Genomic DNA, 13,972 nt, shown 5'->3' on the forward strand with positions numbered 1-13,972 from the left:
CATCAGGCTCCCTGTTCAGCAGGGGCGGGGGGGGGGGGGGGGGGGCTGCTTCTCCATCTCACTATCCCTCTGTACTCTCTCACTCAAATAAATAAAATCTTTAAAAAATAATAAGATGCAAAAGTCCAGATTACTCCTTGCTCTGTGGGCTGCAGAGTGGATGTTGTGTTGGGCGTGAAAGCCACATTAATCTCATTGTCTGTCTCCATCAGACCTCTGGGGTGACCAGGTGCATTGTCCGTGAGCATTTTGAAAAGAATCCTTTTTTTTCTGAGCAGTAAGTCTCAACAGTGGGCTTAATATTCAGTAGAGCATGTTGTAAACAGATGTGTTGTCATCTAGGCTTTGTTGTTCCATTTAGACAGCGCAGAATAGATTTAGTATAACCTTAAGAAAATGCCCTAGGATTTTCAGAATGACAAATGAACATTGGCTTCAGCCTCAAGTCACCAGCTCTAGTAGCTCCTCACAAGAGGCAGCCTGCCCTTTGAAGCCGGGCACAGACTTCTCCATTGTAGCTGTGACCGTCCTGGACGGCGTCTTCTTTTATTTATTTATTTATTTATTTATTTATTTATTTATTTATTTATTTATTCATTCATTCATTCATTCATTCATTCATTCATTCATTCATTTATTTATGGTAGTCACTCAGAGAGAGAGAGAGAGAGGCAGAGACACAGGCAGAGGGAGAAGCAGCTCCATGCACCGGGAGCCAACATGGGATTCGATCCTGGCTCTCCAGGATCGCGCCCTGGGCCAAAGGCAGGCGCCAAACCACTGCGCCACCCAGGGATCCCTGGACGGCGTCTTCTTATTACAAAGCTGTTTCGTCTATACTGAATATCTGGTGGTCATTGTAGCCAACCTCATTAATGATCTCCTCGTCTCCTGGAGAACTCCCTGCGGCTTCTCTGTCAGTACTTGCAGCTTCATCTTGTGCTTTTATGTTACAGCTTCTTTCCTTAAGCCTCGTGAACCACCTTCTGCTGCCTTCATACTTTCCTTCTGCAGCTTCCTTACCTCCCTCTGCCCTCACGGAATTGAAGAGAGGACCTGGCTCTAGAATCAGGCTTTCATTTAAGGCAATGTTGTGTCTGGTTTGATTTTCTATCCAGACCATTAAAGCTTTCTATCAGCAGTAAGGCTGTTTTGCCCTCTTATTTTTATTGGTATATTCACTGGAGTAACACTTTTAATTTCTTTCCAGAACTTTTCCTTTGCATTTGGAACTTCTAATTGGTGCAAGAGGCCTAGCTTTTGGTCTCTGTTGGCTTTTGACATGCCTTCTTCACAAAGCTCAATCATTTCTTCCCTTTGTGCAAAGTACACTAAAGCAAAGAGCAATAAAACCAGGTGCACTTGGGGATCCCTGGGTGGCTCAGCGGTTTAGCGGTGACTTTGACCCAGGGCATGATTCTGGAGTCCCAGGATCAAGTCCCACATCAGGCTCCCTGCATGGAGCCTGCTTCTCCCTCTGCCTGTGTCTCTGCCTCTCTCTCTCTCTCTCTGTCTCTCATGAATAAATAAATAAAATCTTAAAAAAAAAAACAACAACAGGTGTGTTTAAAATTTCCTCACTTATCAGTGAGGATTGCCTCTTAAGTGATTTATTAAGCAAATGTTCATTTATTTATTTTTTTAAAAGAGATTTTTATCCTAAAAAAATAAAGATTTTGTTTATTTATTTATGAGAGACACAGAGAAAGAGAGGGAGAGAAGGGCAGAGACACAGGCAGAGGGAGAAGCAGGCTCCATGCAAGGAGCCTGATGTGCGACTCGATCTGGGATCTCCAGGATCATGCCCTGGGATGAAGATGGCGCTAAACCACTGAGCCACCCGGGCTGCCCTAGTTATTTTTTAAGTGGGCTCCACACCCAGCGTGGAGTACAACACATGGCTCAGTCTCATGACCCTGAGATCAAGACCTGAGCTGATACCAGGAGTCGGGCACTTAACCAACTGAGCCACCCAGGTGCCCCAAGCAAATATTCATTTAAGCAATTGAGATTCATTGTTTCATAGGGTCCATATTGCATCAGTAATAGATCTCATATTTCATTTTATTCTGTAAGGTCTTCCCCCTTCTCTTTTTCTTAAAATTTATTGATGAGACTATCCTTTGTCTTGGAGTTTCTCATAGTCTGGATTATTCTGTGTCCCCTTGGTGCTGATGACGGATGTGCGTCTGTCACTTGTAATTTGGTACTGAGATCTAGAAGTTGGATAACATTCGAGTAGCTTTTGCAAGCCATTTCCTAAGTGGTGTTGTGTCCTCTGTTCAGGAGGTGTGGACAGCAGGTTCCTCTCACTAACCATTGGGCAACTCGGTGGTATCATTTACATAGGAAAGGCAGGGTGCTTTCTTGATTTTGGACTGTTGGCCACTTTGCAGAGTAATAGGTCAGCTCCCTACCATCTCCTAAACATGACTGATGAATTTTTTACTTCAGCATGTACTCATACATTTAAACACAGTTGAGATGTTTAATCCATTGCAATCCAATCCAAAATCCAATTTTCTCATTAGCAGTTTACAGAATTGAGAATTTCTTTGTGGGGAGGTAGCTATCCAGTCTATTATGAATGATGAAGGCCAGAAAAGAAGGTATATTTAGTACAGGAAGCTACAGATACAGCAACTCAGGCATATTCATTGTGTGTGTGAGTTAGACCCAGGGGTTCCCGGTATTCTCAGTTCAGCGCACCTACATAAGCTCCCGTAATTATTCTAAGGGACTCCCTAGGCCAAAAGAAATACCTAACAGTTCCATTCATTAAATAGATTAAGTCTAAGCAACTTAAGTATTTATGTCCCAGCAACTTAAGAGACATTTGGGAAAGTAATATATAGTCCCTGACTTAACAATGTTTCGTCTTACAAGTTTTTGACTTTACGATGGTGCAGAAGGGATATGCATTCATTAGAACCTATACTGCAAATTTTGAACATGGATCTTTTCCCCGGCCAGTGGTCTGCGATAGGATCCTTTCAGGACGCTGGGCAGTGTGGCAGGAGCCCTAGCACCCCAGTCAGACGTGTGGTCATGAGGTTTCCAGACTTGGAACATTCTGTACCTAGGCAGCCATTCTGTTTCTCCTTGTCAGTATTCAGCAAATTATATGAGCTGTTGAATGCTTTGTTGCAAAATAGTCTTTGTGTTAGGTGGTTTGGCGCAACCGTAGGCTAATGGAAGTGTTCTGAGCACATTTGAGGTAGGCGAGCCTAAGCTCTGGCGTTTGCTAGGGTATTCGGCACGTTTTGACTTAGCTATTTTTTATTTGGAGTGGGCTAATGGGGACATAACCCTTATTGTGAATTGAGGAAGATCTGTATATATGAATTTGAAGAAAAAATACTTTAAGTCACCAAAATTACTTAGGAATGGAACGTGTGTGCCTCTGGGCGCCTTTACAATCTTGGCACCGGCATGGGTGCTGCCGTGGTTGGTGCCCATTCCACACTGACTTTGGCACAGTGATCACGTTTTCACTGGCCTTGCAGAGACCCGAGGGCCTGGCGAGAAACGTAGCGGGAGGAAACGTCGAAACCATGAGCACCTTCCCCACAGTCACCAGCCACATGGAGCACCCTGTTCCCTGCAGAGGTTGCGAGCGTCGTGCAGCGCCCTCTGGGTCACTGCGCGGCCACCTGTGCCGTCTGGGAACCACAGCCGCGCGTCCTTCCCTCCCGACCTGGGGCCATCCTCGCCTCCCCCGTCCCGGCTCCATGTTGGTGGGCAGCCCAACCCCCACCGTGTTTGGGAACAGGTCACAGGGTCCCATGGCATTTACTGTGACTTGCAGCCCAACACCCTGAACAGAGGTTAGAGGACTTTTTCCTGATCCTTTGATTTCAGCCACATCAGAGCTCAAGACCTGGCTTTGACTTCAGTAAACCATTGTGAGGTGCAGTTTCCTTTTCCTGTCTCTGGAGTAGGTTCTGTTTAACCAAAGAATTAAAAAACTCTGTCAGGGTTGATGTAAAAATAGCTCATCCTGATCAGAGAAGGCAGTCTGCTGGCAGCACTCATTTCCCTGCTGACAAGACTCAATGATGCCAGAAGCACGGGGCTTCCTGCCTTTCCCTGGCGCCCGCTCTGCATTTCCGTTATGGGGCTGGGCATGGGAGGAGGGTACTGCGGAGCCCCCATTGTTGATGTTGGGCTTGGCCACGGTGGGGGCCAAGAGAACACGGTCAGAGGAGGCACTATGCAAATCCTGAGCCGGGGCCTCTGGAGGCATCATGTATTTCTTTTGGCTCTTCTGGAAGTTTCCACCTTCCGCCATGTTAGAAGAGTGTGCCTTGGGTAGCTGCAGGCCTACATGCAAAGGAAAAAATGCATCTGGGTTATACGAGTTTGGGGATTGCTCGTTACAGAACAAGAACTGACTGATACAAATGGAAAGAAGTTAATGAGAAAAAGATAACAGTGACTGAAGGGCCTGGGTGGGGGGGGGGTGGGCTTCGTAGGTTAGGCGTCTGCCTGCGGCTCCAGTCATGACCCCAGGGTCCTGGGGTGGGGCCCCATGTGGGGTTCCCTGCTCAGCGGGGAGCCGGCTTTTCCCACCCCCTCACCTGTGCGTGCTAACTCGTTCTTTCTCTCTCTCAAATAATAAAATTTAAAAAGAAATAAGATGAATTTTTAGGGAGATGTGAGAGGAGTCTTCCGTGGGATGTTACCCACACTGATACTTAAACCTAAGGGGAAGGCAGGGACAGTTTTATCCCCATTTTTTTAAAAGGTTTTATTTATTCATGAGACACAGAGGCAGAGCCAGGAGAAGCAGGCTCCACGTGGGGAGCTCGATGCAGGACTGATCCAGGGACCCCGGGGTCACGCCCTGAGCCGAAGGCAGGCGCTCAACCGCCGAACCCCCCAGGCGCCCCAGTTTTATCCCCATTTTGTAGACGAAGACAATGGGTTCAAAACGATGATGCAGTGGGTGAGCCTGGGGTGGGCCCCAGACCCCCCACTCCAGGCTCCTCCTCAGGCTGCGTTGTTTCTCCCCGGGCAGGTGGCGCCCTGAGGGCCGCGCACACGGCAGCCGAGCCTGGGCCCCCTCGCAGGAGCGGGGCCACGGCGCGGGCCTGGCACGGAGGGCAGACTCCGTGGCTGGAGCTCCGCAGGGCACTGGGCTCGGTGTTTGGCCTCCTTCTGCTGGCTCCGGGCTCCCCGGCCACGCCCGGCATGTGCGGCTCCGGGAGGAGTGCGGGGAGCACACCTGCGGCCTCGCTCGCTGGTCGGGATCTGGATTTTGTTGCGACTGAAACCTCAGATTGAAAACGGGGGAAGCTGCAGGCAAACGTCTCTAAGGGCAGCGCTGGGAGTCCCGCAGCCTGGGGGCCAGGCCACCTGCCTGCACGGGAGGGACGCGGGAACTGTGGCCACAGCACTGTCAGCGGGTTCCCATTATCTGGGCTCCTGGGCTCCTGGCTTACCTTCTGACTGGTTTTTCATCTGCGCTCCCATGACGGTTGCCTCGAGGCCACTGAGCTCCTGTCCTGCGCCCTTGCTCGCGCCCTTACACCCGGAGACCCATGCGTCCCCTCCCCCACACGTGGAGTCCCCTCCAGGGGTTGGGAGGCTCTCAGATCCGTGTGCTAGTCCCTGGAACCTGTGACTGCTAACTTCGGTGGCCAAAACAAAGCAAAAAAACCCCAAACTGCAGCTGCCATCAAGTCAAGGATCCCGAGACGGGGAGAAGGTCCTGATGGTCCCAGGAATCTTGTAAGGGGCAGAGAAGTGACAGTGGGGGGCCGTGGCCTCGAGCCCAGCGGGTCTGGGGCCCCCGGGAGCTGGAGATGCAGGGACCTTCCCCGGTGTCTCCGCTGGAGCGCACCCCCCGGACGGCTACGCGGACTGTGCTCTCTGGCCCCTCCGGCTGGGAGAGGATGCATTTCCGTCAACATGAGCCAGCAGCTGTTTGCGGACTTGTCTCAACACAGAAAACAAACACAAATGGGACAGTCGGGGATCCCAAAACAAATGACTGGACTCTGGGCCTCAGCTGCTTGGCGGTGTCCCTGTGACCCAGCCACCCAGTGTCCCCTCTGCTTGGAATACACGCCTCCTCTCCCCAAGGCTCTGTGCTGCCTTGTTGGCACCCAAGGGAGCCCCGCCTCCCGCCTCCCCTGGGGCCCATGGCCTGGCGGGCCCCCCGGAAGCAGTGGTGGGGCCACCCAGGGCTTGGCTGGCTCTGACCCGGCTCCAAGGTCACCTCTAGCCTGAGCGCCAGCACCCCCCCATCCCTGGGAGAGCAGCACGTGTGAAGGACATGGGCACCCTTGGCCCTTTCATTAGACTTTTTAAAACCAAATGCAAATATTATCAGGTGATCTTTTTTAAACCTGTTGAAATACGGGTGGCCAGCCTTCCACGCCCGTGGGAAAGCCACACAGGCAGCACCATTGTTCTCTGTCCCCCCAGGTGATGCCCTGGGAAAGGTCACGGCTGCCTAAACCTTTAAAACTCCAGGGGAAAGTGAATGTTCCCTGTGCTGGGACTCAGCTGCCGCTCTGCGTGGGTCTCTCACGCTCTGCGTGGGTCTCTCACTACGTTAACTCCCTTCCCTTTGTGGATTATTTTTTCTCAAAGCAGCAAAAGGCTAGTGTTGTTACTGATCAGAGGATAGCAGTTCCCGATTCTCATCCCAATCCCTGTCCTCGGAGAAGCTGACCTTCAGGTGAGCATCTTGTGGCCCGAAGGCAGGGCGACATGTGGCTCCGGGAAGGTCACTGCCACCTTCCGGGCCTGGAGCCCCTCAGGGGAGGGTGGTGAGTCGGTGTCCCAGCCCCAGGGGTGTCCTCCGGAGGGTGCAGGAGTCAGGAGACCCCAGGGTCTGCGACTCGGCTCCGTGGCTCCCTGGGCTCTCTGGCCACGGGTGTGGGGTGGGGTGGAGCTCGGAGGCTCGTCGGGCCTGCTCAGCTGTGGGCTCCAGCAGCCGCACCTGTTAGACGGTGCGGGAACACCGGCTCCTAGTCCCAGCCTCACCTGTGAGTGTCCCTCCTGTTCTAGGATGAGGGGCGCCAGGCTGATGGGGGCACTGCTCGCCCTGGCCGGCCTCCTGCAGGGGGCCCTGGCCCTGAGAATGGCGGCCTTCAACATCCGGACCTTTGGGGAGACCAAGATGTCCAATGCCACTCTCTCCAAGTACATCGTGCAGGCAAGTCCAGGCCAGCCTGTCCCCGGGGAACCCCAGAGGTGGCTGTGGCGATGGCTCAAACAGGTGCTGGGAAGAGAGGGGGCAGCAGCCACCGACGGGGGTGCCGCTGTCCCTGGCATGCCGTCCGTGGCTGGCAGTAGCCCCAGAGAAGAGCTTCGGGCCAGACGAGGTGAAGGTGCCCCAGGGAACGGCAGCAGCTCAGGCGCTGTGGGGACCAGCAGCGAGCAGGGCCACCACCCCCGGTGCCCACCCAGCTCAGCACCACTGTGGCCCTGTCCGCAGATCCTGAGTCGCTACGACGTTGCTGTAGTCCAGGAGGTCAGAGACAGCCACCTGACAGCTGTAGGGAAGCTGCTGGACACACTCAATCAGTGCGTGACAGCGGGGGTCGTGGGGAGGGAGGCCCAGGGCACAGTGCACCGCCTGATGTAGATGGGAGGCTCCTGTGGGTCCCTGACAGGGACTTTTGTCTTCTTGACCCAGGGACGACCCCAATGCCTACCATTATGTGGTCAGTGAGCCGCTGGGCCGCAGCAGCTACAAGGAACGCTACCTCTTTCTGTTTAGGTAAGGGCCCGGTGCCGGGAGACGCGCCCTGAGGGTCCGTGCGGTGGGTGGGGAGGAACCCGAGGCCGGAGCACATGGGCCCCCCATGGGCCCCGGGCTGACCCCCTGGCCTCCCGCAGACCTGACCGCGTGTCCGTGCTGGACAGCTACCAGTACGACGACGGCTGCGAGCCCTGCGGGAATGACACCTTCAGCCGCGAGCCTGCCATCGTCAGGTTCCACTCCCCGCTCACGGGTGCGCAGCCCTTCCCGGGGCCCTTGGAAAGCCCTGGTCCCCCCGACCCACCCCCACCCCCTGTGCTCTGGTCTCCCACTGAAGTCACTCAGGAAAATGCCCCTCGGGACTGCCTCATGTCCCCGATCCTGGGGCTCAGCAGCACCGTCTCCACAGAGGTCAAGGAGTTCGCTGTCGTGCCCCTGCATGCAGCCCCGCTGGACGCGGTGGCGGAGATAGACGCGCTCTATGACGTCTACCTGGATGTCCAGCACAAGTGGGACCTGGAGGTGAGTTTGCGCCCCGGGGCCCCGGAGGCACGTGCTGCGGGCCCAGACCAACCGGCCACTGTGTCCTGGCAGGACATCGTGCTCATGGGCGACTTCAACGCCGGCTGCAGCTACGTGGCTGCCTCCCAGTGGTCCTCTATCCGCCTGCGCACAAACCCGGCCTTCCAGTGGCTGATTCCCGACACCGCGGACACCACGTCCACATCCACGCACTGTGCCTATGACAGGTAGGAGGTGGCCTCCGGGAGCAGCCTCCACTCGGTGTCCAGCTTCCCAAAACCTGAGTCTGTCCCCGGCCCACCAGGCCCCAATGGGCTCCATGGCACGGCAGAGCCAGAGAGGCGGCTGCTCAGGGTGACCTTCAGCCCCAGAGCTGTGTTGGTGACCCTGGGGCCGATGGGATCTTCTCATATGGCAGGATCGTGGTGGCAGGAAGTCAGCTGCAGCACGCCGTTGTGCCTGAATCAGCCGCCCCCTTCAACTTCCAGGTGGCCTACGGCCTCAGCAGCCAGCTGGTGGGTGTCCCTCCCTCTCGGGGCACGGGCGGGGGACAGTCAGCAAGTACTGTGTGGGTGTGTCCCTGTCCTCCCTCCCACAGGCCCAGGCCATCAGTGACCACTACCCCGTGGAGGTGACGCTCAAGAGGGCCTGAGGGGAATGGGGCTGGCGCCCCCTAGAGCCTCCCTGTCTGCACAGTCAAGCATTGTGGATGAGGTTTTCCTGAGCACCCTCTCCCCGTGGTCCCCTGAAATGTCACCACAACTCAACTCAGCAACTCAACTCAACTCGAGTTTGTGGAAGGAGGGATGGAGACTGGTCACCTCCACTTCCAGTGTGAACACGGGGTGGGGGTGTGGCAAGGGCACGCCCTCCGTACCTTCTCGGGCCAGACAAAAGTTTAACATGGAGATTGACAAATGCCTTTAATTTAAGTAAATAAAGCTCAAAGGGGGAGTTGTCACTGGTGGCATGGAGTCCTCCTTTCTCGCCCTGGTGCATCTCAGGCTGCCTCTCCGGTCACCTCCGCAGGGAGACCTGGGGCCTTCGGGCCGCTGCCCCTCAGTAGCGCTCCAGGGCCTTGGCGAGCAGGTGGTTGAGGTGGCCCACCATGGGGCGGGGGTCGTCGACCAGCCCCGCGGCGATCATGGCGTTCGCGTAGATCTGAAAGGCAGGGCTCACCTCATCAGCGGAGGACAAGGCCCAGCGGGGAGAAGAGGGGGCGTGGTTCCCTTCCCAACAGGGTTTGAGGGGGCCTCAGTCGTGAAGCGTCAGGTCAGGGTCCTGGGGTCCCTGGGGTCGAGGCCTGCGCTGGGCCCCCTGCTCCCCGCTTCTACCCTCTCTCGAGACCTTTTGGAGAAAAGGCAGCTTAGCAGGCGCTGCAGGACACTCACCTGATCAGCCAGAAGCTGGGCTAGTTCAGGCTCGCTGTCCCGCAGTGCACTGAGCTTCTTGATCAGTATGTGTCTGCAGCACAGAAAACACCAGAAGTTAACCCCGTGCCAGGCCTCTATGTTCTCAGGACTTCTCTGCGGGGTCAGGGTCACCCGGACTGTCCAGCGTAGGGAGACAAGGCACATGTCAAGTTCAGATGCTACACGGAGAAAACCAGGATGATTAAGAGGTAAGTACCAGAGTTAACACGCACCCTACCGAGGAAGGGGCACCTTGGGCTCAGGTGTGATCCCGGGGCCCGGATCAAGTCCCGCATCGGGCTCCCACGGAGAGCCTGCTTGTGTCCCTTGTGAGTAAATAAAATCTTTAAGTAAGTTATAATCACAGAAGAACAGCTGGAAGAGCTCTCCCGGTGTCGGAGCAGATTTTAAAGCTCCAGTAATTGGGCCACTGGCCCTAAAAACTGAAAAGCCAACACCTCGGTGCAGCAGAGGCCACGCGAGGAGGGGCCTGGCCAGTCTCTGGGATTCCTCACCACAGGAGCAACAGAGGACACGGAGGAAACGTTTCTTAACTTCACAGGACTTTTGAAGTAAGATACAAAGAGGTCGAAGGGAGAGCGGGAGAACATTGCGCCGTCTGCCTCCCCCACAGGAGAAACACCACAGATATGCCGTCCGACCTTGTTTGTAGGAAACTTACATCAAAATCACGATGTTTTAAGGGGAATGGCCGTAATGGAGAAGCTAGGTCAAACCGCGGGCGTTGGAGAGGTGCGTGTCAGCTGCCACACAGGACAGCGGGAGTCTGTCAACCTGGGCAGGGACGTTGCTCTGGGACATGCAACTCCCTCCCTCACACAGGTACACTCCTCGGCAGGCCGCCGGAGTCTGCTCGCACACGTGCGCACGCCAGCTCTGGGAGGACAGACCTGACGCGGGCCACACAGTTTATGTCCCAGAGAATTCCGAGCCAGAACACAGAACCAATTTTACAAGCAACTAAAATTTAGAAATAGTCTTTGGCAACAAGAACGAGCAGGCCACGCCACTACCTCACAGAACACCCCCTCCCTCCCCGCCCCGGCCACCTGAGTGGTGCCGGCCCAAGTCCAGTCTCACCTGCTGCCTTCACGTCTAGTCATTTGACTCACGGGGGCGGGGGGAAGAACCTCATCCCAGTCAGCGGTCTTTTTTTTTTTTTTTTAATTTTTATTTATTTATGATAGTCACACACAGAGAGAAAGGCAGAGACATAGGCAGAGGGAGAAGCAGGCTCCATGCACCGGGAGCTTGACGTGGGACTCGATCCCGGGTCTCCAGGATCGCGCCCTGGGCCAAAGGCAGGCGCTAAACCACTGCGCCACCCAGGGATCCCCCAGTCAGTGGTCTAAACAAAAGTTATGCTTATGAACCAACATGAGAAAAATGTTTCCTGGGGCAAAAAAAAAGCATAGAACAATGTAAGACCAAGGTCCAGAAGAAAACCCACAAAATGGACTGTGGTAACTGTGGTAGGGGACAAGTCTAGGAATTTGTTTTTGCTATCTTCTAACGTTTTGGGTAACCTGACATAGTTTGATTTAAAAATTATGGTAAAGGCACCTGGGTGGTGCAGTGGGTTAAGCATCTGACACTTGGTTTTGGCTCAGGTTACGGTCTCGAGGTCCTGGGATCGGGCCCCATATCACGTTCCGAGCTCAGTGCAGGGTCTTAAGATGCTAAAATAAATCCTAAAAAGATCACTACTATGTACAAAATCTCCCTCAATGAACAGTCTTCACATACAACAGCAAGTTAGAAAATGACATTTCAAAATATCCAATATATAAGGTACATCAAACAATAAATGTACAAGAACTCTACAGCCACCAAAAAGATTATACAAGACCTAAACAAATGGACAGATCTGGCATGTTCATGGATGAAAGAATTGACATAAAAATGCCAATTCATCCAGCTCAGGGGTTTAGCGCCTGCATGACCCCGGATCCAGGGATCGAGTCCCACATCGGGCTCCCCGCATGGAGCCTGCTTCTCTCTCTGCCTGTGTCTTTGCCTCCCTCTCTCTCGTGAATAAATAAAATCTTAAAAGCCAATTCATTCAAAATGGCCTCTGCTCAGCAGAGAGTCTGCTGCTCACTCTCACTCTACCAAACCTTAAAAAAAAAAAAAAAAAAAAAAAGGTGACAGGACGCCCAGGTGACTCAGTGGTTGAGGGTCTGCCTTTGGCTCAGGGCATGATCCCAGGGTTCTGGGATCGAGTCCTGCTTCAGGCTCCCCGTAGGGAGCCTGCTTCTCGCTCTACCTGTGTCTCTGTGTCTCATGAATAAATTATTCAAAAATGATAAAGGGCAGCCCGGTGGCTCAGCAGTTTAGCGCCATCTTCAGCTCAGGGCATGATCCTGGAGACCTGGGATGGAGTCCCACATATTGGGTTCCCTGCATGGAGCCTGCTTGTCCCTCTGCCTGTGTCTCTCATGAATAAATGGATAAAATCTTTAAAAAAAAGAAAACAAAATTGACGTGGGAACCAGTATAATCTCCATCAAAAGCCCAACAGCGTGCGTGCACAGGTGTGTGGTGGGAACCCGTCAGGCGACCTTGTGCCGGTGCAGACCCACAAGGAGGGAAGACCCCTTGAAGGGAACTGCAGGGTAACTCACTGAACACAGCCTTGTGGGGAAGACAGAGCTCCGCGTGCAGGGCCACCTGCTCGGGGATGGAGACATCGTGGCGGATCAGCAAGGATGGGACAAGAGTGACTGCTCCCCTACCCCACGCGCATTAGGGACAGACTAAAACCAGCCGGAAAAGCCAGACTTTTTAAAGCTTTTAGAAAGAAATGTTAGAATACTTCACGAATGCGGTGATGAAGACTTCCACAGGGGCACCTGGGGGACCCTGGGTGAAGCGTCTGCCTGTGTGCAGGTCATTGGGGGTGGTGGTGGGGGGGGGCTGCTCAGTGGGGAGTCTGTTCTCCCCTCCCTCGGCCCCTCCCCTCTGCTTGTGCTCACTCTCAAGTAAAAATCTTTAAAAATATTCCTTGCACAGACCTTAAAAAAGCACATGTCTCCCCCCACAGAGGGCACCTGGGCAGGTGAACCTCAAGGAAACACCTGCGGGAACCAGATGGGACAAGTGTTCTGAGCAGCTGTTCCCAGCAGCCCCCAAACGGGAACAACTCACAAGTCCGCCACGACAGACTAAACCATGGCGCTGAGGCAGACTCCTGCCTGCTACCCTGCCATGGGCCTGACGCGGCCACTGTCGGCGCAGGGTGAACAAGCACTTCAAAAGCACACGAGGGGACTCGTTACAGAAAAATTCAAACAGGCCACACGGAGCTTTCCCTGGACAGACGGTCAGACCAGAGCACGGCGAGGACTGTCTACAGGGAGGGCTAAGGGGCCGTGGAGGAGAGGGACAGGCTCCACTGAGTCCCCGGGGCATCCCGCAGCCAGTCGGGGGTGTCCTAGGACCTCACGTGCAGGGAGCATCACAATTGAACATAGTTTCGCCTGAGTGTCGTCTTTATGTTCACCCAACGGCACACAAGCCCTCACGCCTTTCTGTATGTCACAGACACAGGCAGCGCCCATAACCGTCCAGCACAACCAGGCAAGTGAGACGCACGCATGCACGCCCCTGCCCGAGGGGCCGGCCACCCACCTGGGGTTGATCTCCAGTGTGGGCTGCAGGAGCTGGGCACGCTCCTCCTGCGTCTTGGCCAGCTGCTGCATGCGCAGGAAGTGCCGCGCGGCCCCCATCTCCAGAACGGTGATCATGGCGGGGTGCGTGTCCAGGCGAAGAGTCACCTACAAGCAAGGCCAGGGAGCAGGTGAGGGAGGAGCAGAAGGCGGGGGCCCCGGGCCACAGAGAATGCAGGTCTGCAGGGACGCTCTTCCCGTGCAGCACCGAGAACGGGGCCCGACAGCTGCCACACGCGCTCCTGCAACCACCCTGACAGGCCCCTCCTCTATCCCCGCAGCCAGCGGCGTCTAACACTTCGGTTGCCACCCCTGGTCCATCTTGCCTGGTCACCTACGGGAGTCCACAAGCCCGCCCATCCCAGGGGCCTGAGCCTCCTTCCTGCAGGCGGTGCTGTCACCGCCCCCCCATGGCTCCCACCTGCCCGTATGCCAGCCGGGACACTTCCTCCTGCCAAGTGGTCACGACCCTGCTGCCTGCGTGCGCACACGGAGGAGCGGCAGCAACGTGCTGGTCCCCACTTCAGGGGGGCTTCGCCCGCCGCTGGGAGAAAGCCCATTGAGGCCGGCCACTCAGCCGGTGGCTGCACGGCCATGGGGGCCAGGGCGGCGGGTGGTGGCCCATCTCCAGG

The 13,972-nt window shown here is 55.1% G+C and overlaps 2 protein-coding genes across 2 annotated transcripts in view; one reads left to right on the plus strand and one right to left on the minus strand.

The window, feature by feature from the left end:
• Positions 1-6,386: 6,386 nt before the first annotated feature.
• DNASE1 (deoxyribonuclease 1) lies at positions 6,387-9,200 on the plus strand. Its single transcript, XM_072835539.1, has 9 exons — positions 6,387-6,688; positions 7,021-7,168; positions 7,451-7,539; positions 7,652-7,735; positions 7,855-7,970; positions 8,127-8,239; positions 8,312-8,466; positions 8,658-8,754; positions 8,838-9,200. Exons 2-9 carry the CDS (start codon positions 7,022-7,024, stop codon positions 8,889-8,891), a joined length of 855 nt encoding a protein of 284 aa, XP_072691640.1. The 5' UTR covers positions 6,387-6,688; position 7,021; the 3' UTR covers positions 8,892-9,200.
• TRAP1 (TNF receptor associated protein 1) overlaps positions 9,137-13,972 on the minus strand; it is a 51,817-nt gene continuing 46,981 nt past the window's right edge. Inside the window, exons 16-18 of the mRNA XM_072835538.1 lie at positions 13,303-13,448; positions 9,631-9,703; positions 9,137-9,400 (exon numbers count right to left, since the gene is read on the minus strand). Of these exons, the coding sequence (XP_072691639.1) occupies positions 9,299-9,400; positions 9,631-9,703; positions 13,303-13,448 (321 nt within the window). The 3' untranslated portion in view covers positions 9,137-9,298. The remainder of the gene's footprint in view (positions 9,401-9,630; positions 9,704-13,302; positions 13,449-13,972) is intronic.

Source organism: Canis lupus, chromosome 8 (assembly GCF_048164855.1).
Source record: "Canis lupus baileyi chromosome 8, mCanLup2.hap1, whole genome shotgun sequence".
In the NCBI taxonomy this organism is placed as follows: Eukaryota; Metazoa; Chordata; class Mammalia; order Carnivora; family Canidae; genus Canis; species Canis lupus.